Source organism: Podarcis muralis, chromosome 10 (genome assembly GCF_964188315.1).
Source record: "Podarcis muralis chromosome 10, rPodMur119.hap1.1, whole genome shotgun sequence".
Lineage (NCBI taxonomy): Eukaryota > Metazoa > Chordata > Lepidosauria > Squamata > Lacertidae > Podarcis > Podarcis muralis.
Window position 1 is genome coordinate 71,518,900 of NC_135664.1, and position 27,408 is coordinate 71,546,307.

Below are 27,408 nucleotides of genomic sequence, written 5' to 3' on the forward strand. Positions count from 1 at the left end.
GGGGAAACTCAGCCAGATGGGTGGGGTATAAATAATAAATTATTATTTTTATTATTGGACCTGGCAATCTTTCCATGCTGACCTGCTCTCTCCCCCCGCAGGGACCGTGCTGGTGATGGTTTACTTCATCCTCCTCGCAGTGTACTACTTTGCTCCTTCTCCCGCCGGGTGCTGATGCCTCGCACCGCGCTGGACCCCGTCCTCCCGCCGCGGAATGTGCCTTTCGCTCAGGGACTTAAAAAACCGCCGCCGCCACCAAGGAAGTTCTCCTGCTGCGTCCTGTCAAGGTGGTGGTGGTGGTGGGAAGCCTCTCTGATTCCTGCCAGCTTCAAAGCTTGTTCCCCGACACGTTGGGTGTTTTTAAATTGAAGAGGCTGAGCTGGGAACGGCAGAAGGATGTTGTCGGAAGATGGATGGAGGGGAGCAAGCAAGCAAGCTCCTTGCTCCTTTCCACACTCCAAAAAACTGTCCGGGATTCCCGACAGCTCCGACGTCTGCCGTTTTCTCGAAGGCTCTCGCTGCTCTTGTGACTTTCTGGGGTTGTGTTTGCTCACAACGGCTAGCTGCCTCGGGTCCCGGTGGCGGTGGTCGAGGTGGTGATGGCAGGGTGCTCCCAAGCAAAGCTGCCTCTGGCCTCGACTCCAAGCACAATAAAGGAAGCCTCTTCTGAATGCGTCTCCCAGTTGGCCCTTGAACTTCTTTTCAGTAGCCCTGCGTCGCCGTCTGTTGTCTCAAGAGGGAGGCTGTGTGCTCATGAAATACTGTATTTTCGCTCCATAAGGCGCACTTTTTTCCTCCTAAAAAGTAAGGGGAAATGTCTGTGTGTCTTATGGTGTGAATGCGTGGTCCCTGGAGCTGAAGTGCCCAGGGGAGAAAAGCAGATTATTTTTTTTTAGAAAAAGGGAAGGGGGTGTTGAAACAAAGCCACTGAGCAGCTGATCGGCAAGCGATCGGGAGGGGGATAAGGGACTCTAGCAATAAAGGAGGCTGCCTGGGAGGGGAGAGGTAAAAGCACATGGATCCTCAGGATTTTTGCATTGGGTCACCCCAAATTCACCATCAGATCACATAGCATGTCCATGGGTACAGCCTGCAGCAAAAAAAATCACACATCCACTGTTGGGGGGGGGGGCGCAATGGCGCAAAAACGTGGTTACAAACCATGGATCCACATGGATCCTCAGGATTTTTGCATTGGGCTACCCCAAACTCACCGCCAAATCACATATCATGTCTGTGGCCACAGCATGAACCACAAAAATCATACAGCCACTGTTTTGTTCAGAATGTTTTCTTTGCTTTCCTCCTCTAAAAACTAGGTGCATCTTATGGTCAGGTGTGTCTTAAGGAGCGAAAAATACAATACCTTTTCCCCCCTCAGTTGGTCCACCCGACCTCTGAGAGAGGAAAAAAATTGTGTGGTGTGGTGTATGTATTTTGGGGGGGGCTGTTTTGTGAATGATCATGGAAAGTCTGGTGGTTTCCCAAACTTAATATAGGACCATCATAAGCAACGACTGGGCAGCCGCTTTGTTCATCAATCTCGCCCGCCGTGACTTGACATTGGCTGCAGGATTTCAGACATTTGCAGCCATAACTACATATGAGAGTGTTTGTTTTTTACCGTATTGGCCCGAATATAAGCCACACTCCCCCTCCCCCCAATTCCGACCGTGTGAAGTTAAAAGTGCAGCTTAAATTCACAACCTTACAAAAATTGGCTTTTACGATATCACTGCTGAAACAGACTTACAGTAAAATGGAACGGGTGTGAGTGCCTGTGGAATTTTAAGGGAGCGGCTTATATTCGGGTCTTCTCTCCCCCACCTTGAATTTTAAAGGTGCGGGTTATGTGTGGGTGCAGCTTATATTCGGGCCAATACGGTATTTGTTTTATCTATATCCCTCCTTCCTCCCCAAGGAGCCCAATGTAGCAAACGGATATGCAGTATAACAGAAAACAAAGCGAAAACATTTTGAAATGGATTAAAGCATTCTAGAAGCTGTTAAAAAAGCATTATCCCATTCAGTGATCTCAGGGTGGCCAGGAAATGTATTTTTCAGCGATCCAATTGCCTGGCTAAACAGGAATGTGTTCAAACTCCTCCTGAATGTTAGTAATGATGGAGACAGACACGCCTCTCTGGACCCGAATAACGACTGGCTTACGTTACTTGTTAGCGGCTCCCAATGGGTGGTCCGTGGACCCCCTGGGGGTCTGCGTAACCCACCCAGGAGGTCTGCGACACATACCCATCAGCTGTCCCAGACCACATTTCGGGGGGCTGTGCTCCCACAAAGGTCACATGACTCGTGTCAGAGTGCGGCCCTGAAGACGTGCACCCCATTTTTGTGCTGGGACATGTTGGAGGGTGCGGTGACACCGTTCGCAAGACGAAAACTGCCACAGAGGTATCAATGTTCTCAAAAGGAGGGGATCTACGGCTTGGCTTTTGAAAAATGGGGGGTCCGCGGTACTTAAGAGCATATATTTATCAGAATTCCACCTGCGGGTCATGCCAGGAAGGTAAGACAGTAAAATAAAATAAAAAACCTTTTCCCTGCCACTGGGTTAGACTTCCTCTAGCTAGAGGGACTTCCGGGATAGCGCGAACGGGTAATGGCGGATTCCCTCCGAGCTCCGGAGGGAATCGGCTCCGCTAAGGACGGGTCTTGCCGTGCCGGCGACACGGGGACCCTTAGAAACCGCAGGCGCTGAAGCCTGCGGACATGGTGACTCGGTGGGCAGCTTAAACGCCCTCCCCGACCCGCGAAGAGCCTTTTTAAAGGCTACGGAGTGGACCGGAGAGTGGCGTGGCGCTGAGAGTCGATCGCTGCCTTGGCGGAGCGAAGCCGCGAGCCATGACCGGAGAGCGCTATCTTTCTTCCTGAAATTTGGACTGAAACAAATAACCCGTGAGTAGAAGGGAATTTTGGCATTAAAAGTTTTATACCTAAAATTGAGTACGATCGGGGGGGTGTTAAAAGGAAGTCCGCACCCCCCCCCCCACAGAAAGATTCAAAGCAAGGAGAGGAGCACTAAGGCGGAAAGACTTTGGCGTTTAAATAGATAACTCTCACGAATTGGATTACAAAGTTATTGTGCTGGAGTGGAAAAGAGCAGAATTTCAGAAGTTTTTTTTTTCTCTTGGCAATCCCCCCCCTTGGACCCGGGAGCGCCCTGCGTGGGAGCCCGAGGAAAAAGAATAAAGAGTTTGACAGCTGTCAAAAGAGCTGTCAAACGAGCGGCAAAGACTTGGAACTGTGTTATTAGTATCTTTTCGGACTAAAAGAGCTACATTAAAATTGAACTTTTTGAAACAAAGTGACTGGGAATAACAAAGTGGCTGGGAACAACAAGTAACGGACTGTTGGAATAGGATCATGATGGAAATCCCCCTGGAGGGAACTAAAGACATTGCAATGGCTGCAGAAGGGAAACTATGGGCAGAGATTGAAAGGATGTTCTTTCTCGTGGGAATTTTACAAGAGCAAAGTACCACAATAAGTAAACAACTGGAGACTTTCGGTTTGGAACTGAGCAACTCTGCTAATGATACAAAGTTGATGGAAAGAAATTCTGCAGCTGCAGAGGAGGAGATAACTTTGGAACTGGGGGAAAAAGAAGAGGAAGAAGGAGAGGAATTTCAGGTGGAAAAAACCAACCAAAAGCCTGCAACCTCTGGGAACAAAGGAAACAAAGAAAATGACAAGTGGACCACAAATCTGCAAAAGGAGAGAAAGACAAAGGAAGAAGTCCCCGGAATAACTGGAATATTGGACTATATAAGAGTAAACAAGTATGATTGGGACTTTTTCATTAGGCTGGAGTATGAGAGACTGAGTGGTCCTGAGCAGAAACTGATATTCACTGACTTGGAAGGAGAAAAAAATGAGGGGCTGGTGACAGAACCTCCTCAAGAAGAGAGGGCCAACAAAATGGATTACCAACAAAATTGGTGGAGAGAGACTAACTGGGGCTTAAGAGCCTCCGATGTGAGAAACCCGGGCTAAAGCAGCCAATCTATTGGGACATTGGTTTGGGAAGGGACAGAAACCGGGGCAGGGGAGGAGGGGAGAGTAGAATAGTTAAAATCTGAGATTTAGAACAGCTATATTATGATTTTTGATGTAATATGTGGAGGGAGGAATTCATGGGAGAGAATTTAGGCCGTTCTTAGAGAAAGGAATTATTGTGTAAAATTGGATAAGTTAAATTGGGTTAAGCATAAGTGACAAATTTTAAGAAAAGATAAGAAATATTTAAGGGAGGAGAGCAAATAACTTGCTGAGATAATTAATGAAACTGGAATGTGGGAAGGGGGGTGCGGGGAAGTCAATGAAAGAAGGTAATGAAAGTAAGGCTATGTAATCATGTATGTTTTGTTTTGTCTTTATATGTCTGTCTGTCTTTTAAAAATTTGAAAACTCAATAAAAATTTATTAAAAAAAAAAAAATAGACTTCCTCTAGCTAGAGTTTCTCTCTCTCTGCACCTGAGGAAGTACAGATTGAAAGCCATGCTGCTTCTCAGCTGAGCTTGCATCCTGCATGTCTAAACGACGCCGGAACACAGATAGAGGCAGTAGAGTCATGGGATAACTTCCTGCCCCTTCAGGCAGGAAGAAAGGAGTTCTACAGTTGAATACTCCAGCATAAAGAACACATGTAAGGAACAGCACGGCAAAGGTATGTGCTATTTGCCTTGATCACAGAGGACTATTCAAACATGTCAGGCGGGGTTTGGAAAACCAGTGGCTATCCAGACATCGTTGGAACCCATCTCTCATAAATCCTAGGCAGCATGATCAAGAATGATGGGAACCGTTATCCAGCGGTCAGACTGTTTTGTTTTCATTATTTACTTGCTTTTGCCCTGTATTTTATTCTCTGAACCACCCTGAGATGGGAGGACAGTATATAAATTTAATAGGTAGATAACAGAGCCCCACACCACTCAGTAACGTATGGTACAGGCGTGATTCTGCTGCTTCCATGAACCAGGCCTCGGGTGTGCTTCAAGAGGCGGCAATGCAAGCCACAGGAGGGGTGAATGACTTCAGATACAGAAGACTGGAAGGCAGAGGGACATGAGATTATGGACGGAGCTCACCTGCTTAAAAACCATGGCTTAGTGCCAAGGGGAGCTTCCACACCAGCTCACAGACCCCTTGCATTCCACAATCCAGGACTTGACAATCCTGGTTAAGCAGGGAGCCAGTCTGTGTCCCAACAGCCAAGAATGGCTTACATTTGCTAACCTAGAACTGAAAACCATGGTTTGGTGGGAACGGCAAACCATGGTCCTGGCTACTCAAATGTTGAGACACAATGAAAGCTTGCTGCTAAATCAGAATTGGAAATCCTGGATCACGAGGAGGGGGGACAGGGAATGAGATCCATGGTTTGATGCTACATGGGAATACTGTACAGCAGGGATCGCCAACCTGCAGCCCACGGAGGCCGTTTAACTGGCCCACGAGCCACCCCAGAACCGAGACGCCCGCTGGGTGAGTCCCGGTGCGCTGCACTAAACTGGCGCAGCATGGCACGGGGACTCGCTTCTGCGGCGCCGGAAATCGCGTCTGCGCAGCCGCCGGAAATCGCATCTGCGCAAACGCAGCCGCCGGAAATCGTAGCTGCACATGCTCATGCGCGCACGGGATCCGGCTCATGGAGGAATCTCCGCGGGACTCATCCAGCCCAGGCAAGGTACCATAAATCTTGCTGACCCCTGCTGTACAGCATCGAGCTCCTATCCATTTCCAAAGAAAGCTGTGATACTCCCACCAGAATTTTAAAGAAGACAACTTGACAAGGACTACCAATAATAGTTCATGTGCAGTTTTTTTTTTAAAAAAACAAAACCCAAAAATTAAAATTAAAAAGCCAGTTTCTCAGGCTAGGTGTGACGCTTGGTTTGACGGCTGTTTTGGTATACATTCTACAGGACATTTCCGCAGCCATTTGGAACACAACAGTTAAGACACAGACATGGTTTTTTTAAAGGCAAATACTGTCCACAGCAAAATGTCAGGCATTTTGCCTCTGCTAAAGAAGAAGAACAGAAACGCAGCGGTGACAACATGGCATTTCCTGCAAATGAAGGACCAGTTAATACGAAGGTTTTTTGTTTTGGAGGAAAAAGACAGGCCATAGAATGGGGTTTTAAAACAAACCAAACCTGCAGGGGGTGGAAGCAGGAACTGGAGAGGCCAGAGAGGCAAGCCCCCTATCTACGGAAGAAAAACTAGCAGATAATAACAGCTATTGCACAGAGCATGAATTTCCAAATCCTCCTTCACTTACACTCTCTCTCATGCACACAAACACACATACACACACTTGCGACAGGAGAAAGAAAAAATAGCATCGGCTTATTCACAGTTCTCTTTCCCCTTCATTGTCAGGCATAACAGAAATGGTACTTGGGCAGCTCTCTATATCCCTTTCCTGCCACCATTCAGGATAAACTCCTGTGCTGAAGCCAGCCAGCCACACGGAAGTAAGCCAGTCTTGGACTGGGCAGTTCAATATGAAAAGGCAATAAATGACACGCATTTCAGAAAGTCACAACAGAAGGCGCCCGTCTTTCCAAACTGTAGCATCTGTAAGGAGACAGATCAGAGGAAGCCAGCTCGCATTTAGGCCTTTTCTTTTTTTAGAGAGGCAGGGGATGTGGCAAGAGCTACTACGATGGGTTCCCGAGCGAGCAGCCAGCCTTCCCCTTTTGAAACTGCTGCAAGTTACGGCCATCTTACAGAACAGTAACTAGGAGAGACATTCACGCAGTCCGCCTTGCCTTCCTGTGACTACAAAGCATGCAGCAAAAGCAGTACAAATCAGCTGAGCGACAGCGTCTTTCGTTCATGATGTATTTATAGGTATCCATAAATTAAAAACAAAAAAAAGCTTGACTTCCATAAACTTTAAAATAAAAATTCACAGAAGGAAAAAAAAAAGGCATCTGATGTATATTTGCCGAGTAAGGCTTTGGAGTCGGGCGTCGTCCCATCCTCCTAGCAGCAGTCCTCCGCAGTGCTCATAAATAGAGAGAGAAAAGGAGAGGGGGAGAGAGAGAGAGAGAGAGAAAAGAGAGGGGCGAGAGGAGTCGCTTTTTTAAAAGTAGTGTTTGAAGAGCAGGTGCTTTCTCATTTCAAGCGCTCGATGAGTCCCTGTGTGAGTCCAAGGTGCAAAAGCTGCGATCTGGTGAGGTTTGCTAAGTGGGGGAAAAACCCCAGAAGCTTCTCCCATGACAGTTCCAAGAGGCTGGGCACTACCAGCCACATCTTAAAGAGAGAGCCAGTCCGTTTGTTCCTTTGGATGTCCACCACGCCTCCGTGGACGTACATGCAGCCGGCCTGTGTGGAAATGAGGGGGGAAAGGAAGATCACTGCTGGGTTTTCTTTGAAGCAGAATGGCAAGCACCTGGATTGCCTGCGAAGGAGGCATGCCATCTGGCCCCAAATATCTGTGGTCAGCTTGACACTGCGGTGGCATTCTGTTTGCAACCACAGGAAGCAAGAGGGCAGTGGGTGCTACAAGCCTGCCAGCCAGGTTGACCTCAAGATCCTCATGGGCAACTCATTTTGTAACTCGCTCTACGTGGGACTGCCCTTGAGACTGACCCAGAAACTCCAGTGGGTGCAGAATGCCATGGCGAGATTCGTCCTTGCCGCGGGATCACATTCACCCGGTGCTCTTCCAGCTGCACTGGCTCCCAGTGGAGTACAAGGTCAGATTTAAGGTGCTGGTTTTAACCTTTAAAGCCCTATACGGCCTAGGACTCTCGTACCTACGGGACCGCCTCTCCTGGTATGCCCCGCGGAGGACCTTACGGTCTTCAAATAAAAACATCTTGGAAGTCCCGGGCCACAGGGAGGTTAGGCTGGCCTCAACCAGAGCCAGGGCTTTTTCAGCCGTGGCCCCGACTTGGTGGAACGCTCTCCCACAAGAGACTAGGGCCCTGCGGGACTTGACATCTTTCTGCAGGGCCTGCAAGACAGAGCTGCTCCACCAGGCCTTTGGCCAGGGCGCAGTCTGACCCCCTCCTTCGGTAATCCTCAAAGCACTCTAGCCCAATGTTTGCCATTAATTTGATTTTGAATTGATTTTAGAATGAATTGATTTTAGAATGCTGTGTTACTTTTATTGTTGTTAGCCTCTCTGAGCCCAGTTTCGGCTGGGGAGGGCGGTATATAAATAAATTATTATTAGTAGTAGTAGTAGTAGTAGTAGTAGTACAGGGCAACAGCCGATGGGCCTGACGTGCTTGCAGAGAGTCATACTGCAGAGAAAGGCCCTTTGCCCCCATCCTCTGCCCCTCTTCCTCAGCCTGAGTAGTACTGAAGACATGAGGCAGAACAGGGGCGGAGAACCTCCGACCCGCAGGGCATCCAATTTGGCCATTTCCCATCAAGCAAATGCCCACCTTCCCACCCAAACCAGCTGACATGGCTGGTCTAATCCTGCAGTGCCTGAGCGTCCCAGCAGGATTTCATCTCCAGCATCTGAAGGTGGCTGTTCCAGGGCCATTTCCCACCCCACCAATGATGGTCTTAGGGACGCGGGTGGCGCTGTGGGTTAAACCACAGAGCCTAGGGCTTGCTGATCAGAAGGTCAGCGGTTCAAATCCACGTGACGGGGTGAGCTCCTGTTGCTCGGTCCCAGCTCCTGCCAACCCAGCAGTTCAAAAGCACATCGTAGTGCAAGTAGATAAATAGGTACCACTCCGGCGGGAAGGTAAACGGCGTTTCCCTGCACTGCTCTGGTTCGCCAGAAGTGGCTTAGTCCTGCTGGCCACATGACCCGGAAGATGTACGCCGGCTCCCTCGGCCAGTAAAGCGAGATGAGCGCCGCAACCCCAGAGTCGTCCGCAACTGGACCTAATGGTCAGGGGTCCCTTTACCTTTACCTAATGACGGTCTGGGTTGACATAACTCCAGTATTTTGAAATACCTCCCTCAGCTGGTTAATTCACTCCCCCCCCCCCCCAGCTTCTTGCTGGCCATTTCTGTGCCACGTAGGACCTTGCAGAGAGGCTGGGCTCTGGCAGCCGCTTACCGGAGTCACTGCAGCACAGTGGAAATAAACTGGCTCTGGCATGACGGCCGGGAGTTTCACCCACTGGAAGGTCTGCAAGCTCAGTTTCCAGATGTCTCCCAGGATCACTTCTCCGTTGTATCCTCCGCAGACGAAGACATCTGAATCGACAAACGGCACAGGGCATTAGGCGTTGTTTTCCCACCATAAAGGGGCACACAAGGAGGGTTTGCTCAGTTCTTCAACTGGTGCAGAGAGAAACTGCCGTTTCCACAATGGTTTCTCTCACCAGACTTCCTCTGAGGTTAATATGCTCCCCCACCTCCATCTTTTCAAGGAAATACTGTACTTTTCCGTCTATAAGACACCCCCGTATATAAGACTACCCCTATTTTGGGGGCTCAAAGAAAATGGGGGAAGATGGCACAGAGTTGCTGCACTTTTTTTTTTTGCAGAGGATTGCCAAAAATCGCTCGCCCGCAGGCGTTGCAAAATCCGCCTCCCGTCTGTCCCATTGCCGGCAGAAGCTGCCAATCGCCCGCCCAACTGCGGGAGCATCAGCCAATCAACACCACCCATTGACGCGGCAACCAATAACACGCACAACAGCCACGGCAGCAACCAATCAAATGCCCACCCTATGCACTACCCAGGTATAAGACGACCCCCACTTTTCAGCATGATTTTTAAAGGAAAAAACATCTTCTACATGGAAAAGTACAGTAACTTTTAATCTTGCCTGGGAACCTAGGAACAGTACCCCCCCCCCATCAAGGAATGCCTCTCCCCATATGAACTGACCCAGACCTTGCCACCATCATCTGAGGCCCTTCTTGATGTGCCCTCTCGCTGAGAAGCAACGCAAGAATGGACCTTTTCTGCGGTGGCTCTCTGTTTGTGGAATGCTCTCCCCATCTGGCACCTTTATTACATATGTTTAGGTGCCAGGCGAAAAAGTTTCTCTTCAACCAGGTGTTTGGCTGAGAAACACCCTGTGGCTTTTAAAATGTGTTTGTGGGAGACGTTTGTTTTTGTCTGTGATTTATTATGTAGCTTGCATTCTTCCTTTGTGTTTTTCTGTGTTGTGAAACGCCCCGGGATCTTCAGATGAAGGGCAGGATACAAATTTTAATAATAACCCAGTGTATGTAGCGAGGAAGGCCCGGGTTCAAGTCTCCACTCAACCAATTGGTTTTTTTGGGGGGGGGGTTGTAATATGTATGCTTCCCTGAGCTCTTTGGGCTAAAGTAATAGTTGAATACGGGACGCGGGTGGCGCTGTGGGTAAAAGCCTCAGCGCCTAGGGCTTGCCAATCAAAAGGTCGGCTGTTCGAATCCCTGCGGTAGGGTGCGCTCCCGTTGTTCGGTCCCAGCGCCTGCCCACCTAGCAGTTCGAAAGCACCCCTGGGTGCAAGTAGATAAATAGGGACCGCTTACTAGCGGGAAGGTAAACGGCATTTCCGTGCACTGCGCTGGCTCGCCAGATGCAGCTTTGTCACGCTGGCCACGTGACCCGGAAGTGTCTCCGGACAGCGCTGGCCCCCGGCCTCTTGAGTGAGATGGACGCACAACCCTAGAGTCTGTCAAGACTGGCCCGTACGGGCAGGGGTACCTTTACCTTAATAGTTGAATAACTAAGTAATAAGCAAAAGCATTCTGAATTTTCCCACATCCATCCACTTCCTTCCTTCCTGCCCACTCACCACTCCAGGGGCACCCTATTTATGGAACACTCTTCCCAGGAATGCCCCTTGGCACTGCCAAAGAAGTTTTTGTTTTTCCATGCATTTGGGCACCACCAACAATATACTAACGTTAAATCCACTTTTAACCAAGTTTATGTGATTTTATTGTTACTTTTCACTTTAGTTGTAAATGGCACTGGGATAGTGGACGCTTGGGTTGCAAATGTGATCTGTGTGGGATGCACGTTCGCAACCCGCAGCATTCGCAACCTGTGTCTGCGCACGCACGGGTTGCGCTCCAGCGCTTCTGTGCATGTGCAAAGTGTGATTTAGAGCTTCTGCGCATGCGTGACAGCTAAAACCCGGAAGTAACCCGTTCCAGTACTTCCATGTTTCGGCAGACCGCAACTCGAAAAAACGCAACCTGAAGCGTCTGTAACCTGAGGTATGACGGTACTCTTTTTTTTTTTTTAAGTGGGAAGTGACATGGACATTTGACAAACCAGAGTCCATTTGGAGGAAGTGGCCCCAAGCAGTGGCGTAGCGTGGGGGGTGCAGGAGGGGCCGGCCGCACCGGGCGCAACATCTGGGGTTAGGGCAAATCCACGGGTTAGGGGGCGCAAATTACTTGCCTTGCCCCGGGTGCTGACAACCCACGCTACGCCACTGGCCCCAAGGTTACGATGTTTCCCCCCTCGAGTCAAACCAGCCTTCCATTTCTCTCGTGACAGGTTTTCCAACAATATGGCTGACCCTTCCACCCTCTGCTGTTAGAATGTTTCTGAACATGCTGAGGCACCGCAGCACCTCAAAGATGGACTGTTGTGTGCATACAGAAGTAGGCTCAAACGCTTCATCCCAGTTGGGATTTCACATGCCACAAACAGGAGCCTCTGCGGCTGAACGTGCCGAAGAGAGCCAGTGATTCTTACCATTCTTTATCTGTACACAACTGTGACATCTCCTGGCCGCCGGGAAATCTGTGGAACGAAAACCTGAGGGTGAGCGAGTGAAACGGAAGAGAAGACTGTTCAGTAAAGGCGGGTTTCTCATTATTGGGAAGGGGGCAGCCAGCCTGAAAAGGGGCTTAACATGAATTGCAAAGCATTCTTCTTGTGCCTGGCTGCGAAACCCTCATACGATCGTCCATATGCTCATATGATCATGTGGATAAAGATGAAAAGCCTAAGAACAAAAAAATAGTCCAGTAGCACTTGAGAGACCAACTAAGTTTGTTCTAGGTACAGTGGTACCTCGGGTTACGTACTTAATTCATTCCGGAGGTCTGTTCTTAACCTGAAACTGTTCTTAACCTGAAGCACCACTTTAGCTAATGGGGCCTCCTGCTGCCGCCGGAGCACGATTTCTGTTCTCATCCTGAAGCAAAGTTCTTAACTTGAAGCACTATTTCTGGGTTAGTGGAGTTTGTAACCTGAAGCGTATGTAACCTGAGGTACCACTGTATAAGCTTTTGTGTGCATACACACTTCTTCAGATACACACTAAACACACTGAACAAACTTAGTTGGTCTCTAAGGTGCTACTGGACTATTTATTTATTTTTTATTTTGACTGCATCAGGCCAACATGGCTACCTATCTGAAGCCTAAGAACAGTTTGTGCTCGCTTTACAAGCGCTCTGGAACTCTGGAACGAGAGGGTTGTGAGAGCAAGCGAATAAAAATGACCAGGGGGGAAATCATCTGAACTGAAATATGTTGAAAGGCCACCTGGTGGAGGGAGCCTTCATATCAAGAAAGGTTACAAGATCCTAACTATGAGCGTTGATTAGAGCCCAAGTCAAGTGGAATCACTAAATCTGAGCTCTACATGAATACAGTAAGCCCACAACATATGTGCATATAACTTGTGTGCATTTAAGTGCTTGGCTAAATAAATAATTAGGGACAGGCATCTGGGGGGAAAGTCACTGGCAATCCCACCCACCAAAGAACCCACGGTGTTTTTACTATATGCGATTTTGGTTTTAGGCACAATCTCTGGAACATAACCCCTCTTGAAAGTTTACTGTACATTTTAAAAAGTATTTCTGAGATGTCAGATTTCCTAAAGGCACCAGACTCCAGAGAAATACAGTGGTACCTCGGGTTAAGAACTTAATTCTTTCTGGAGGTCCGTTCTTAACCTGAAACTGTTCTTAACCTGAAACACCTCTTTAGCTAATGGGGCTTCCCGCTGCTGCCGTGCTGCCGGAGCACGATTTCTGTTCTCATCCTGAAGCAAAGTTCTTAACCCGAGGTACTATTTCTGGGTTAGTGGAGTCTGTAACCTGAAGCACCTGTAACCTGAAGCGTCTGTAACCCAAGGTACCACTGTATCTAGTTATTAAAAAAATCAATCTGGAACCACCTACTATACATGAGACCTGGAATTATGCAACATTTTTGGTGTATATTTCAGATCAATCTGTGGGTTTAGTTTGGATTTTTAACAAAAGGGAAAGTACAAAGGTTTTGAGAAGACTGGTTTGCAAACTTCTTTTTGGGGCCCCCACCAACATTTTATTTCTGGCTACAACTAATTTTGTCTTTTCATCCCCTGCCAATATATGCTATTTTTCAAAAGCCTACCTTTTTTCTTATGAGGCTTTGTTGCAATTTCTTCCCAGGTGTTTGTTTCAAGGTTGTAGGCGTGGATCTTAAGCGACAGAAATAATACAATTATATATATATATTTTTAATGAAATAAATGGAACATGGCAATGGCTGAACTCAAGGCCTCTGCCAGCAAGTTCACCCGACAAGCCCACTCCATCACCCCACAAGAGATTTCCAGGTTAAATAGCTAAGCGTTGGAAATTAGGCAACACTTGATTCATGGTATCTGGGGGTATGGATTGTTGGGTTTGCAGAAAAATTGCCATGTCATCTGCCTGCTGCCGAAGGGAAACTTGAGCTGTTATAATTCTGTGCGCCTTGGCAACCTGTCACAATGGCTCTTACTGTCGGAATGTTCTTCCTGATGTTTTAAGTGAAAATCTGCTTTCTTGTAACTTCAGCAATAATAATAATCATAAATTTTTATTTATACCCCGCCCTTCCTGCTTCAAAAACCAGGCTCAGGGCGGCTAGCAACAAATTTAAAACACTTAATTATAAAAGCAGCATAAAGTACAGTATAAAAACATGAATAACAATAAGATTCAAAAATCAAGTATCAATTTAGGGGAAATAAGCATTAGATAATCCCCAGGACTGGCTGGCTGAATTGGTCCTACTTGGGCCAGCGAGGAGACCAGGGGAGAATTAGCTGTGGGATCTCAGAGCGGGTGATCTTCATAAAAGGGGAGGGGGAAGGAAGAGAAGGGAAATAAAAGATCAGGCTGAATTCAAATTAAAGGCCAGGCAGAATAGCTCTGTCTTACAGGCCTGGCGAAAGGAGGTTAAATCCTGCAGGGCCCTGGTCTCATGGGACAGAGCATTCCACCAGGTCGGAGCCATCACTGAAAAGGCCCTGGCCCTGGTGGAGGATAGTCTGACTTCCTTAGGGCCCGGGACCTCTAAACTATGGTTGTTCATGGACCTTAAGGTCTTCTGCAGGGCATACCAGGAGAGGCGGTCCTGTAGATACGAGGGCCCTAAGCCACAAAGAGCTTTAAAGGTCAAGACCAGCACCTTAAACCTGACCCTGTACTCCACCGGGAGTCAGTGCAACTGGTAAAGCACTGGGTGAATATGCTCCCATGGCAGGGACCCCATGAGGAGCCTCGCTGCAGTATTCTGCACCCGCTGGAGTTTCAAGTCATTGGCCTTCCACTATACTTGGTTCAGGGGGCACTGCCTTATCTTTAGTTCCTGCATCTATCAGTCTGCTTGCCACCTACAGCAGTGTTTCAGCCCTTGTAAGCTGGGCTCCAGCTGCTCCTCCCACCAGATCACACCAGATCTCCTTCAGGCTGCCCAGGCTCCCTTTCATGGAGGAGGTGTCTCTCGAAGGCTAAGCTCTGCTCTCCGCAGGTGGGAGGAAGCAATGCTTTTGAATGCTGGTTGCTGGAAAATACAGGAGAAGCAAGTGCTCTTGTGCTCGGATCCTGCTCTGTGGTCTTCCCATTGGGGCTTTAGCTTGGCTGTAGGATGCAGGATTAGATGGGCCACCGGCCTGATCTACGGGACCGCCTCTCCTGGTATGTCCCGCGGAGGACCTTACGGTCTTCAAACAAAAACATTTTGGAGGTCCCGGGCCACAGGGAGGTTAGGCTGGCCTCAACTAGGGCCAGGGCCTTTTCAGCCGTGGCCCCGATCTGGTGGAACGCTCCGTCACAAGAGACTAGGGCCCTGCGGGACTTGACATCTTTCCGCAGGGCCTGCAAGACAGAGCCGTTCCACCAGGCGTTTGGCCAAGGCACAGTCTGACCCCCCTCCTTCTGTAAACCTCATAGCACTCTAGCCCAATGGTTGCCATTAATTTGATTCTGAATTGATTTTAGAATGTATTTCAATTAATTGATTGTGATTTTATGTAAAATGTGTTACTTTTATTGTTGTTAGCCGCTCTGAGCCCGGCTTCCGCTGGGGAGGGCGGGATATAAATCTATTATTATTATTATTATTATTATTATTATTACAATTAAATCAACAGGAACTGTGCAAAAGTGTGGCTATGTATGTCAAAGGGGCTTGCACAGCATAAATTCATCCCAGGTTGTGCCCTATTAGAGATCCAGGTGAAATATATTGGGATTCCTAGTGTGCAAATCTTTGCAATTTTGTCTTCATGGCACCCTGGTGGACGTTTCCCCCTTGCAAGAGCAATGTTCTGAGATGGAAAAAAGGGTGACCTGCCACATAATCAATCAGAGCAGTGACTGGAACCCAGTTCTCCCAAACCAAACCCAATTTCATTCACTAGATCACTCACCAATCTGCATTATGTGCCAAAAACTCAAGACCCCAACATTCTGCTATTAAAATTTACCAGTTCTGGTCACAGGCTTACTTTCTGATCTCACTAGTGAGAAATCAAACTAATAAAAAGTATTTTGGCGGTTGATCCTATTACCTTGTCCAAGGAATAGGCTGTCCAAGAAGTTCCCCCTCCTAAGATGTAAATCCTCTGCCCGTCATGTGCAATTTCATGTCTGTATCTGGAAAGACAAAGTCAAAATTATTTGTAGCTTCATCTGCCTGCTCATTTGTGTGTGTGTGTGTGTGTGTGTGTGTGCGCATGCACAAGTTTCTAGCCCCTGTGGTGCATCCAGTTTTCTCAGTCTGTCAGCCAAGAATGCCATGCTATATATGAATACGAATAAAAATAAAAATAAAATATTATTTATACCCTGCCCTTCTGGCCGGGCCTCCCCAGCCACTCTGGGCGGCTTCCAACCAAATATTAAAATACAATAAAACATCAAACATTAAAAGCTTCCCTAAACAGGGCTGCCTTCAGATGTCTGCTAAAACTCTGGTAGTTGTTGTTCTCTTTGACATCTAGTGGAGGGCGTTCCACAGAGTGGGTGCCATCACTGAGAAGGCCTTCTGCCTGGTTCCCTGTAACTTGGCTTCTCGCACTGAGGGAACCGCCAGAAGGCCCTCAGTGCTGGATCTCAGTGTCCGGGTAGAACGATGGGGGTGGAGACGCTCCTTCAGATATACTTGACCGAGGCCATTTAGGGCTTTAAAGGTCAGCACCAACACTTTGAATTGTGCTAAGAAATGTACTGGGAGCCAATGTTGGTCTTTCAAGACCGGTGTTATGCGGTCCCAGTCACCAGTCTGGGTGCCGCATTCTGGATTAATTGCAGTTTCCGGGTCACCTTCAAAGGTAGCCCCACGTAGAGTGCATTGCAGTAGTCCAAGCGGGAGATAACCAGAGCATGCACCACTCTGGTGAGGCAGTCCGCCAGACATGCTAGAATTTTCATAGCAAATGTTTCTCGATTTAGACATCCCAACTAAACCACACAAGCCCTAGCAATATCTGGAGGGCAGGGGGAGGTGGCTGAAGAGACTGCCAAATTTTTTGAATTCAAATTGACATTTTAATAAGATCGTCTATCGTGAGACTATCTGTCAGGGCCGCCTCAGGTCCCAGCTCACAAGAGACCAACGCCAAGTCCAGTTCAAATACAAAGATCTTTATTGCGGTACATTGTACAGTCCACAGCCGAGGCGCGCAGCCCGTCTGTTACCCTTAGACCGCTGAAGTCCCCTCTGAGTCAGTCCCTCCTCTGCACCAGTTTAAGAGGCTTGTGCTGCTCCACCTCTTCCTTTCCTTCCTTTTCCGCAGGGTCTTCCTGCCCCCTGGGGTTTCGCCCCTCCTGGATTCCCCTGACGCTGAATCCCCAGACAACTCTTCCCCCCTCCTGCGTGCTTTGGGACCTGGCTCCTCCTCCGGGCTCTCTGTATTTCCGCGCGCCTCCACATTTGAACTTGGCGCGCATTCGCTACCTCTGACCTTCCTCTTGACAGTTACACTACTCCCTGTACTACTCTCCGCCCCTTCCGGCAGGACGTCTTGCCCCGATCTCCTTCCCCTCTCTGCTTCCTGCTCTGCTTCTCCTGTCACACTGGAAACTCCACCCCCTTCACTCCGTTCCGGCGGAGAAGCCGGCCCCGATTCCCAACTCCCACTCGGGGTTCCCCTGTTTCTCCCCTGCTCCTGACGAGTCCCCCCTGTGACTCCCCTTCGCCTGACCACAGGCGCCCCCTTTTGGGAATCCTCCGATTCACTTGAAAGACTCATGGAATCCCTCAAGTCATTGTCATCCTCTTCCTCGTCGTCCTGGGATTCTTCCCCCTCGCTCTCAGTCTCCTCCCTCATCTGTGCCTCTTCCCCTGAACCCCTGACACTATCATTTTGAATGAGGAAGGCTTGAGGCTGGTCGCCTTGCAGCCAGTTTTACGCAGCAGGCGCCACTGAGCAAGAGGCCAAGCTCACCTTTCCTCCGGCATGTCACACTGCATGTTGTTTGGCTTCAGCTGGGTCCACTCCCTGGTGTTCAGGTCCAGCTTGTGCAGGTCTGTGCTGTAAATGTATCCTGTCGTGCCTCCGAATACGTACAAGGAGCCATTTATGATCGCCATCGCCTGGTAAGGGAGAAGAGGGAAGAGCTGCAGGGGAACTGAAGGGGCACCATAGGAAGGCAGGTATCCTCTGAAGAGCATCCATCTCCCCCTTCCCTGGATCCCCTTTGTCACACCACTTTCGAGGGAGCAGAGCCAGGAGTGACAGCATGCCACGGACAGCACTTGGTATTGCCAGGGCAATTAAATCTGCCTGTAAGTCTGATCTCATTTTCGTGAACTGGTTTGAGCTTATGGTTGAAGTGTGGTACTGAAACACTGCAATGTGTACAGACACAGGGTGGGGTAAGGGAACAGCCTCTAGCCTTGGATATATGGAAAATGGTTGTGGTACCTAAAATCGAAAAACACTCTGTACAGTGGAGGCTCGGGTTGCAAACGTGATCCGTGCGGGATGCACGTTCGCAACCCGCAGCATCCGCAACCCGCAGAGGCACGTCTGCGCATGTTGCAATTTGGCGCTTCTGCGCATGTGAAAAGCGCGATTTAGCGCTTCTGCGCATGCCTGACCGTTGAAACTCGAAAGTAACCTATTCCGGTACTTCTGGGTTTTGGCGGTCGATAACCCGAAAAAAGGCAACATGAAGCGTCTGTAACCTGAGGTATGACTGTACATGCTCCAGCATATTCTATTTTTCTCTTTTATAGGGCTAAGCCATCAAGACCTTGGGCTCAAATTAAATGCTTATCTCTCTGACTTCATACTATGCCATCCCCCAAAGGTGCTCCAGTATACTTCATGCTCAGGAACTTGAGAACTGCTCCCCATTTTTAGACCCGAGGAGGTAAGTGAGACCTGAATGAAGGGCACAAACCTCTCAGGAATATGGAACCACTCTCTGTCCTTCAAGAGTCTGATAATAATGATAATAATATTTACATCCTGACCATCTGAACAGGGTTGCCCCAGCCACTCTGGGTGTCTCCCAACAAAATAAAACATCAATCATTAAAAACTTCCCTGTAGAGTAGAATAGGGGCTGCAGTGGATGACACCCCCCCCCCGTACCTGTCCATAGATGCGGTTGGGCTTCTTCCCTCGACAGTTGAAGAGGGCCCAGCGCTTGTACTTGACGTTGCAGACGTGGACGTCATTGCCATTGCTCTCGCCAAAGGGGATTCCGGTGCCACCAAAGACCAAGAGGTTATTCCCATGCAACACAACTGGCAGAAAACAAGAATGCAGAACAAAACCTTTGACATGCAGATTTGGTAGCCCTCAAATGCACTTTGGAACAATCGTCTTCTCTGCTGAGCTGTTCACCAGTAACCAAAAGTCTAGCAAAGGGATGGAGAGAGCCCTCTTGCCAGTGACATAGAACTAACAAGTTAAAGGTAAAGGGTAAAGGACCCCGACCATTAGGTCCAGTCGTGGCCGACTCTGGGGTTGCGGCGCTCATTTTGTTTATTGGCCAAGGGAGTTGGCATACAGCTTCTGGGTCATGTGGCCAGCAGGACTAAGCCGCTTCTGGCGAACCAGAACAGAGCACGGAAACGCCGTTTACCTTCCTGCTGGAGCGGTACCAATTTACAGTGGTACCTCGCAAGACGAATGCCTCACAAGACGGAAAACTCGCAAGACGAAAGGGTTTTTTGAGTTGTTTCGCAAGACGAATTTCCCTATGGGCTTGCTTCGCAAGACGGAAACGTCTTGCAAGTTTGTTTCCTTTTTCTTAAAACCGTTAATACAGTTGTGACTTGACTTCGAGGAGCAACTCATAGTGTGGTAGCCTTTTTTGAGGTTTTTGAAGACTTTGGTGATTTTTGAAGCTTTTCCAAAACTTTCCCGACACCGTGCTTCGCAAGACGAAAAAATCGCAAGACGAAAAAACCCGCGGAACAAATTAATTTCGTCTTGCGAGGCACCACTGTATCTACTTGCCCTTTGACGTGCTTTTGAACTGCTAGGTTGGCAGGAGCAGGGACCGAGCAAAGGGAGCTCACCCCGTCGCGGGGATTCGAACCGCCGACCTTCTGATCGGCAAGTCCTAGGCTCTGTGGTTTAACCCACAGCGCCACCCGCGTTAGCGCTGGGTAAATGGGGCCTGTGCAGGTGGAGCGTGAGCAGCAGACGGCTTCATGCGCAAGCAGTATGAATGGGCATGCAAATGAACAGACAAAGCATACTAAAGGAACCCGAGCAACTCATACTGCTTTTCAGTCAAGCGCTCACACAGCAGCAAAAGGCAATAAAAGTCGCTGACGCTTCCCTGCAGACCTGAATTTCACAACAGAAAGCGGACTGCACTAATGGGAAAAAACCTGCCTGCAGAGCTGTGGATGAATCATGCAAAGTACACCCACCATGAAGAATTTCGGGGGGGGGGGGGAGAGAAGTAAAGAGAAAGGACAGAGCTCCAGCATTCAGCACCCCCAGCGTCCCAAGCTGTAGCAGTTCCAAAAGAAAAGGGATGCGAGAAAGCCCCGCAAAAAAAACAACCCCATGGCCACTGCTGGGGTGATGGTGGTGGTGGTAGTGCCACACCTCTTAAGACTCTTGGTAGCCACAACTGTGTAACATGAATTTATCCACAGTGCAGATCCTGCGAGCAACAATACGAAGACAAATCCTTCTTGGCATCTAAGCCTGGACTTTTATAAGACCCTGTTTTAAGTACAGGAGTTACAAAACGGATCTCAAAATAGTTCACTCTAATCTTACTCAATTACAGTGGTGCCTCGCAAGATGAACGCCTCGCAAAACGAAAAACTCGCAAGATGAAAGAGTTTTCCGTTTTTGAGTCGTTCCGCAAGATGAATTTCCCTATGGGCTTGCTTGCTTCGCAAGAAGAAAGCCCATAGGGAAATCTCCAGGGACCTCTTTTAAATGCTGGCGGTGGGGAGCAAAGCCTTTAGCCCCCCTCCGGCCTTCAGAAGAGGTCCAGGAAGGGCGGCGAGGGCCGAAAGGCTTTGCTCCCCACCGCCAGCATTTTAAAAGCGGTCCGGGATAGCAGGGAAGCGCTGTCCCGGGGGCTTTTAAAATGCTGGCGGTCGGCAGCAAAGCCCTCCTGTCCCCGGAGCTTGCGGGGCGGGAGGTGGGGAGAAGGGCTTTTCTTCCCACCGCCAGCCTTCAGAACAGCCTTCTGAAGGCTGGCGGTGGGAAGAAAAGCCCTTGTCCCCCCCCCCCCCCAGCCTTCAGAAGAGGTCGGGGGACAGACTGTCCCCGGACCTGGTCTGAAGGTGGTTTCCATAGGAATGCATTGATTGATTTTCAATGCATTCCTATGGGAAACCGTGCTTCGCAAGACGAAAAACTCGCAAGAAGAAAAAACTTGCGGAACGAATTAATTTCGTCTTGCGAGGCACCACTGTACTGCCTTTATACAGATGGGACAGATGATTATTATTAAATTTGTATACCACCCTTCATCCATAGATGTCAGGGCAGTTCACAACATGAATGCTATTAAGGTGAAGAGTTACATTTATGCTTTACTACCGCAATAATTCATTCTCCTCCACTCACGTGACATAGATGCCAACTCTCGAGGCATGTAACCCTCTGTGCCCATTTGATGCCAAGTGCCGGTAGCAAAGTTGTATCGCCAAAGCTCCCTGAAGAGTGGGTAGTCTTCATTCTCTGGCCCTCCGGACTCATCATAGTCAGGATTGTATCCGCCGAACACGTACAAGTTGGCATTGTCTGCCACACAACGGTGGCCGCTTCTGGCTGGTGGGACTCTGTGGCCTAAAGCAGAGAGACAAAATATTTTCATGAACTAAGGCGGGACAGAATATATTTTGCAAGGCTGGGTGGAGCAGCATAGAAAGACGACAAAGGAGGGAGAGAGGTGGGCATCACAATAGACAAAGTCTCAGCACCAAGAAAGGAAGTTGCTCCAGTTCCATCTTGGATAAATTCCCGAGAACCCGTTTTCATTGGCGGGCATGGGAGCAGGTAAGTCATGAAAGGTGTGTGCAAACAGTTTGTGTAAAAGCTACACAAGGAGATGTGGTGTTGTGGATGGTTACAGCTGATCTTCCAAACATTTCTGGCTTTCAATCATACAGTGGTACCTAGGGTTACATACACTTCAGGTTACATACACTTCAGGTTACAGACTTCGCTAACCCAGAAATCGTACCTCGGGTTAAGAACTTTGCTTCAGGATGAGAACAGAAATCATGCAGTGGCGGTGCGGCAGCAGCAGGAGGCCCCATTAGCTAAAGTGTTGCTTCAGGTTAACCACAGTTTCAGGTTAAGAACGGACCTCCAGAACATATTAAGTACTTAACCCGAGGTACCACTGTATTGGCTTGTGGGCTTCTCATATGTATCTGGTTGGCCACTATGAGAAGAGGAGTGGACGGATTATTAGCTTGATCCAGGAGGCTCTTATGAACTCTCAACATTATCTGGGAGGGGTTTTTCCACTGTGGTTTCAGTCCTTCCTAGAAGTTGGTTTACCAAAAGTTGGTGGTAGAGGTCACCTGCTCAACATTTTTTTTCCATCTGGGGTTCTATTTCAGCCCTTATGCTGAAATATGAAAATGCTGGGAGAGGTCATCTGCACATACAAGGTACAGTGCCATCGGTACAGAAATAACACCGCCTCTTCTCTCTTTTCATCCCAATTCCAGAAAGGCTGCAGAGGCGCTGAATTAATGCCTGAGCTTGATAAGCAACTGCATCATTACGGGTTAACAAACTAAAGCTTAACCTTGACAGAACTGGAGCCCTTTTCAGACTGCCACCTCTCCCAGTCCGATGAACCCTGTGGCAGAGGGACAAGATCACACTAGCTGGCCTGATTCATGGTCTCTGTGCACTCCCTAGATATGCACCCAGCAGTAACATGAAATGGGGTTGAAGTACCTTGTTCGGATGTGGTTTAGCTACATGCACATAAACCAGTATGCATTCAGGCGCCCTGTCACATCAACAACAACAAAAAGTGTGGCCTCGCTAACAAAGAACATTAACAAAGAGTTAGATGTGCTGCTGGTCAAGAGGACCAATGATGCAGGGATGTAGGCACAGCCCGGTCTCAATAATAATAATAATTTATTTATACCCTGCCCATCTGGCTGGGCTTCCCCAGCCACTCTAGCCGGCTTCCAACAAAATATTAAAATACAGTAAAGCATCAAACATTAAAAGCTTCCCTAAACAGGGCTGCCTTCAGATGTCTGCTAAAAGTCTGGTAGTTGTTGTTCTCTTTGACATTTGGTGGGAGGGCATTCCACAGGGCGGGTGCCACTACCGAGAAGGCCCTCTGCCTGGTTCCCTGTAACCTCACTTCTCGCAATGAGGGAACCGCCAAAAGGCCCTCGGCGCTGGACCTGTGTCCAGGTAGAACGATGGGGGTGGAGACGCTTCTTCGGATATACTGGACTGAGGCCGTTTAGGGCTTTAAAGGTCAGCACCAACACTTTGAATTGCACTCAGAAATGTACTGGGTGCCAATAAGGTTGTTTATGGTGTGACTGTGCTCCTAGATAGCCAGTACCGGTGATAACTGTGACCAGGAAGGAGCGCTCTTGCACATCTTAAACTAACATGCCAACTGCAACCAAACCTAGAGAGAGCAGATCCAGCTGCGGTTATGTACTTGTTACACCTAGACTTGCATTACAGTAACAAGTCTTGCATCAGACTCTCTTTGAAGGATATAACGGGACTCTAAGCGTGTTCAGTTGATGCAGGAAGCAGGAGTCCAGAGTTCTGACCAGCAACAAGTTCCTGAAGTGTGTTGCTCCACTGCCATACCACCTGTACCGATTTTCTGATTTCTTTCCAGACCCAACCCAAAGTGCTGAGTACCATTTTTAAAGCACTGTGCGGCTTGGAACTCTGATACTTAAAAGACTGTCTCCTCCAAGGTGAGTTCACCTGTCTACTCAGGTGATACTGACAGACTGCTCTGGGCATTCCACCATCAGAAGACTGGTTGGTGGTGGCAAATGAGGGAAAAACATTCTCTGTGGCACACACATTACGGGACTTCCTATCCTGGCTGTGTTTCAACAGCACCTGAAAAACTGGCGGTATAAGCAAGCTGCTCAATGTCCAACTTTCTTTACATTTCCCCCCCTTATATATTGCACCTGATTCTTTTAAAAGTTTTAGTTGTGCTTTTGACAGTTAATGTAAGCAGGAAACAGGAAGTATATAAACATTTTAGTAACCGAAAGTGCAACTCTATGCATTCTTGGGGTAAATACCAGTGAGCACCATGGGATTTATATCCAATTAGCACGCAAGGGATCAAGCAGCACGTTTCCAATGCAATGAACTTGGCACTGTTTTATGGGGTGGAATTAGTCACGAACGACGGGAAAGGTGCCAAAAGCTTGTGTGGCATAGTGGCTAAAGCTATGAGTCAGGAAGTCCTGGTCTCACCTCTGTCAGAAACTCATTAGGGGGCCTTAAGCAAGCTGCTTGACCTCTCCCTTCACCCCACAACAGCAAACTGGAGAAGCAACAACGCCAAGCTACCTTTCAGGGCTGGTGTTCAGGATCGGCCAAGGCGCTGTACGCAAGTTGCAACATACAGTGGTACCTGGGTTCTCAAACTTAATCCGTTCCGGAAGTCTGTTCAAAACCAAAGCGTTCCAAAACCAAGGAGCGCTTTCCCATAGAAAGCAATGCAAAACGGATTCATCCCTTCCAGACTTTTAAAAACAACCTCTAAAACAGCAATTTAACATGGATTTTACTATCTAATGAGACCATTGATCCATAAAATGAAAGCAATAAATGATGTACTGCAGTCACACAATCAAATCATCAGGGGCTGAACTGGGTTCCACACAGTCACAAAAACAAAACAAAGAGAGCTGCAAAACGCAAAATAAATAGCAAAGACAGACAGACCTCAGCGTAACACTCAAAACGGAAGCGCAACACTCAAAGCGTTGCACGGTCGGCTTCTGAAAAAAGTTCGCAAACCAGAACACTTACTTCTGGGTTTGCAGTTTTTGAGTTCCAAGTTGTTTGAATACCAAGGCAATTGATGACTGAGGTACCACTGTACTGTATACACACACGAAGCTCACCCCAAGGCAGTGACAGCAGCACCAGGTGACCTTGCAGGGCTGCTGTTCGGGATTTACACATGGGGCTGCCTGCATTGTGCACACACGGGGCGAATGTCACCTGAGGAGGCTCCCCAAACCCCCCTCCGTAAAGCCCTTATAAGCGGATCAGACCAACGTGGCCCCAGCGAGATGCTTCCAACGGCGGTCAGCCGGAAGCCCCCAACCAAGCACAAGACATTCAGATTCAGCATATTTGGGGAAAGCGCAAAATATGGTCTGAAGCTCAACATCAAAAAAACTAAGATCAAGGCCACTGGTCCCATCGGCTCCTGGCAAATAGAAGGGGAAGAAATGGAGGCAGTGAGAGATTTTACTTTATTGGGCTCCGTGATCACTGCAGATGGTGACAGCAGTCACGAAAAGACGCCTGCTTCTTGGGAGAAAAGCAGTGACAAACCCAGACAGCATCTTAAAAAGCAGAGACATCACCTTGCCAACAAAGGTCCGTATAGTAAAATCTCTGGTTTTCCCAGAAGTGATGTATGGAAGTGAGAGCTGGACCATAAAGAAGGCTGATCGCCAAAGAATTGATGCTTTTGAACTCTGGTGCTGGAGGAGACTCTTGAGAGTCCCATGGACTGCAAGAAGATCAAACCTCTCCATTCTGAAGGAAATCAGCCCTGAGTGCTCACTGGAAGGACAGATCCTGAAGCTGAGGCTCCAAGATTTTGGCCACCTCATGAGAAGAGAAGACTCCCTGGAAAAGACCCTGATGTTGGGAAAGACAAGGAGAAGGGGACGACAGAGGACGAGATGGTGGGACAGTGTTCTCGAAGCTACCAGCATGAGTTTGACCAAACTGCAGGAGGCAGTGGAAGACAGGAGTGCCTGGCGTGCTCTGGTCCAGGGGGTCAACAAGAGTCAGACACGACTAAACGACTAAACAACAACAACAACTTAAATGAAGAAGGTGGTTTTGCAGAAATGACATTAGAATGATGGAAATGAATGATTGAGAAATGGTGTGTGCATAGATGAACGATCTCTTCCTGGCTCCTTGGGCCTAAATCATGACTTCTAGGATGGCTAGAACACTGTTAGCTATAACCACTTTTTAGGTGTATACAAATATCTTCAAATATCTGAAGGGCTGTCACATGGAAGATGGAGCAAGCTTGTTTTCTGCCACTCCAGAGGGTAGGACCCGAACCAAATTACAAAGAAAGGTGATTCTAAATAAACGTTAGGAAGATCTTTCTGAGCGCAAAAGTTGTTTGACAGTGGAATGAATGCCCTCAGAAGGTACAGTGGTACCTCGGGTTAAGTACTTAATTCGTTCCGGAGGTCTGTACTTAACCTGAAACTGTTCTTAACCTGAAGCACCACTTTAGCTAATGGGGTCTCTCCCCCCCCCCCCAATAAATTTTTATTGTTTTCTTTATACATTTTAACCTTTTTGCTCTGCCGAGCTTGCGACTTCCCTCCTTCTCAACAGCTGGTATCCCTTATCGAATCCAGTCGCGTATTCTAACTCTTTACAGTGGTACCTCGGGTTAAGTACTTAATTCGTTCCGGAGGTCCGTACTTAACCTGAAACTGATCTTAACCTGAAGCACCACTTTAGCTAATGGGGCCTCCTGCTGCTGCCGCGCCGCCAGAGCAAGATTTCTGTTCTCATCCTGAAGCAAAGTTCTTAACCTGAAGCGCTATTTCTGGGTTAGTGGAGTCTGTAACCTGAAGCGTCTGTAACCCGAGGTACCACTGTAGTGGACTCTCCTTTCTTGGAGGTATTGAAGCAGAGGTTGGGTGGCCATCTCTCAGCTGTGAATTCTGCGTTGAAGGGGGTTGGACTAGATGGCCCTTGGGGTCCTTTGCAATTCTGTGGTTCTAAGACCAGCAACATTAAAGGCCCGACTTCTGGTTTCCACAGACAGGAGGGCCTGGCGTGCTCTGGTCCAGGGGGTCACGAAGGGTAAACACCACCAATTCGGGGTGGGCAGCGGGGCTCTGGCTGTGGCGGCGGCGCAGGCGCAGTCGCTCCCTCCCCCCCCCCCCCACTCACCGCCTCGGCCCGGGCCCGGCGGGAGCCTGACGAAGCGGTTGAGGAGCCCCCCGCGCGGGGCTTGAGCCGCGGGCCCGTTCCCGCCGCCGGCGCCGCGCTGCCGGTTGCCGTCCCAGCCCTCTCCGTTCCCCGCCGACATCTTGGCCCTCCTTCCTCTTCTCGGCTCCCTCACAGTCGCCCAAACGGAGCGCGACGTGAGGGGCTGGAGGAGGGGGGGGGCAAACAAGAGTTTCCCGCTGCCACAGCCAATAGGCGCCGGCCTTGCACAGCGCCGGCCAATCGGAGGCGCGGTTGTTGGAGGAGCGGCTTGTGCGTGCCTGCGCGAGGAGCGGGGAGGGGGCAAACGAGAGTTTCCCGCTGCCGTAGCCAATAGGCGCCGGCCTTGCACAGCGCCGGCCAATTGGAGCGCGACGTGAGGGGCTGGAGGAGGGGCTTGTGCGTGCCTGCGCGAGGAGCGCGGGGGGGGCTGAACAAGAATTTTCCCGCTACCACAGCCAATAGGTGCCGACCTTGCACAGCGCCGGCCAATCGGAGGCGCGGTTGTTGGGTCGCCTTGGAGGAAGAGGAGGAGAGGCGAAAGGGCTGGGCGACGTCATC

The 27,408-nt window shown here is 49.0% G+C and overlaps 2 protein-coding genes across 2 annotated transcripts in view; one reads left to right on the plus strand and one right to left on the minus strand.

Annotated features, from left to right (window-relative positions):
• Nucleotides 1–671, plus strand: part of LOC114605516 (uncharacterized) — a 54,991-nt gene extending 54,320 nt beyond the window's left edge. The window contains exon 20 of the mRNA XM_028746869.2: nt 102–671. Coding sequence (XP_028602702.2) covers nt 102–175 — 74 coding nt within the window. The 3' untranslated portion in view covers nt 176–671. The remainder of the gene's footprint in view (nt 1–101) is intronic.
• A 5,191-nt stretch (nt 672–5,862) lies between these two features.
• KLHDC10 (kelch domain containing 10) lies at nt 5,863–27,032 on the minus strand. The gene is made up of 9 exons (XM_028746706.2): nt 26,812–27,032; nt 21,235–21,456; nt 18,778–18,932; nt 17,623–17,771; nt 15,745–15,829; nt 13,317–13,383; nt 11,658–11,705; nt 9,063–9,202; nt 5,863–7,360 (listed from the first exon to the last, which is right to left on the minus strand). Exons 1-9 carry the CDS (start codon nt 26,948–26,950, stop codon nt 7,151–7,153), a joined length of 1,215 nt encoding a protein of 404 aa, XP_028602539.2. The 5' UTR covers nt 26,951–27,032; the 3' UTR covers nt 5,863–7,150.
• Between the last annotated feature and the right edge of the window lie 376 nt (nt 27,033–27,408).

Coding starts and splice junctions, on each gene's coding strand:
- KLHDC10 (XM_028746706.2), bottom strand. CDS start 26,950: ATGTCGGCGGGGAACGGAGAGGGCTGGGACGGCAACCGGCAGCGCGGC. Junction 13,384..15,744: donor CAGCCTATTCCTTGGACAAG/GTAATAGGATCA, acceptor CTGTCGCTTAAG/ATCCACGCCTACAACCTTGA. Junction 9,203..11,657: donor TTGTGTACAGATAAAGAATG/GTAAGAATCACT, acceptor TTGTCGATTCAG/ATGTCTTCGTCTGCGGAGGA.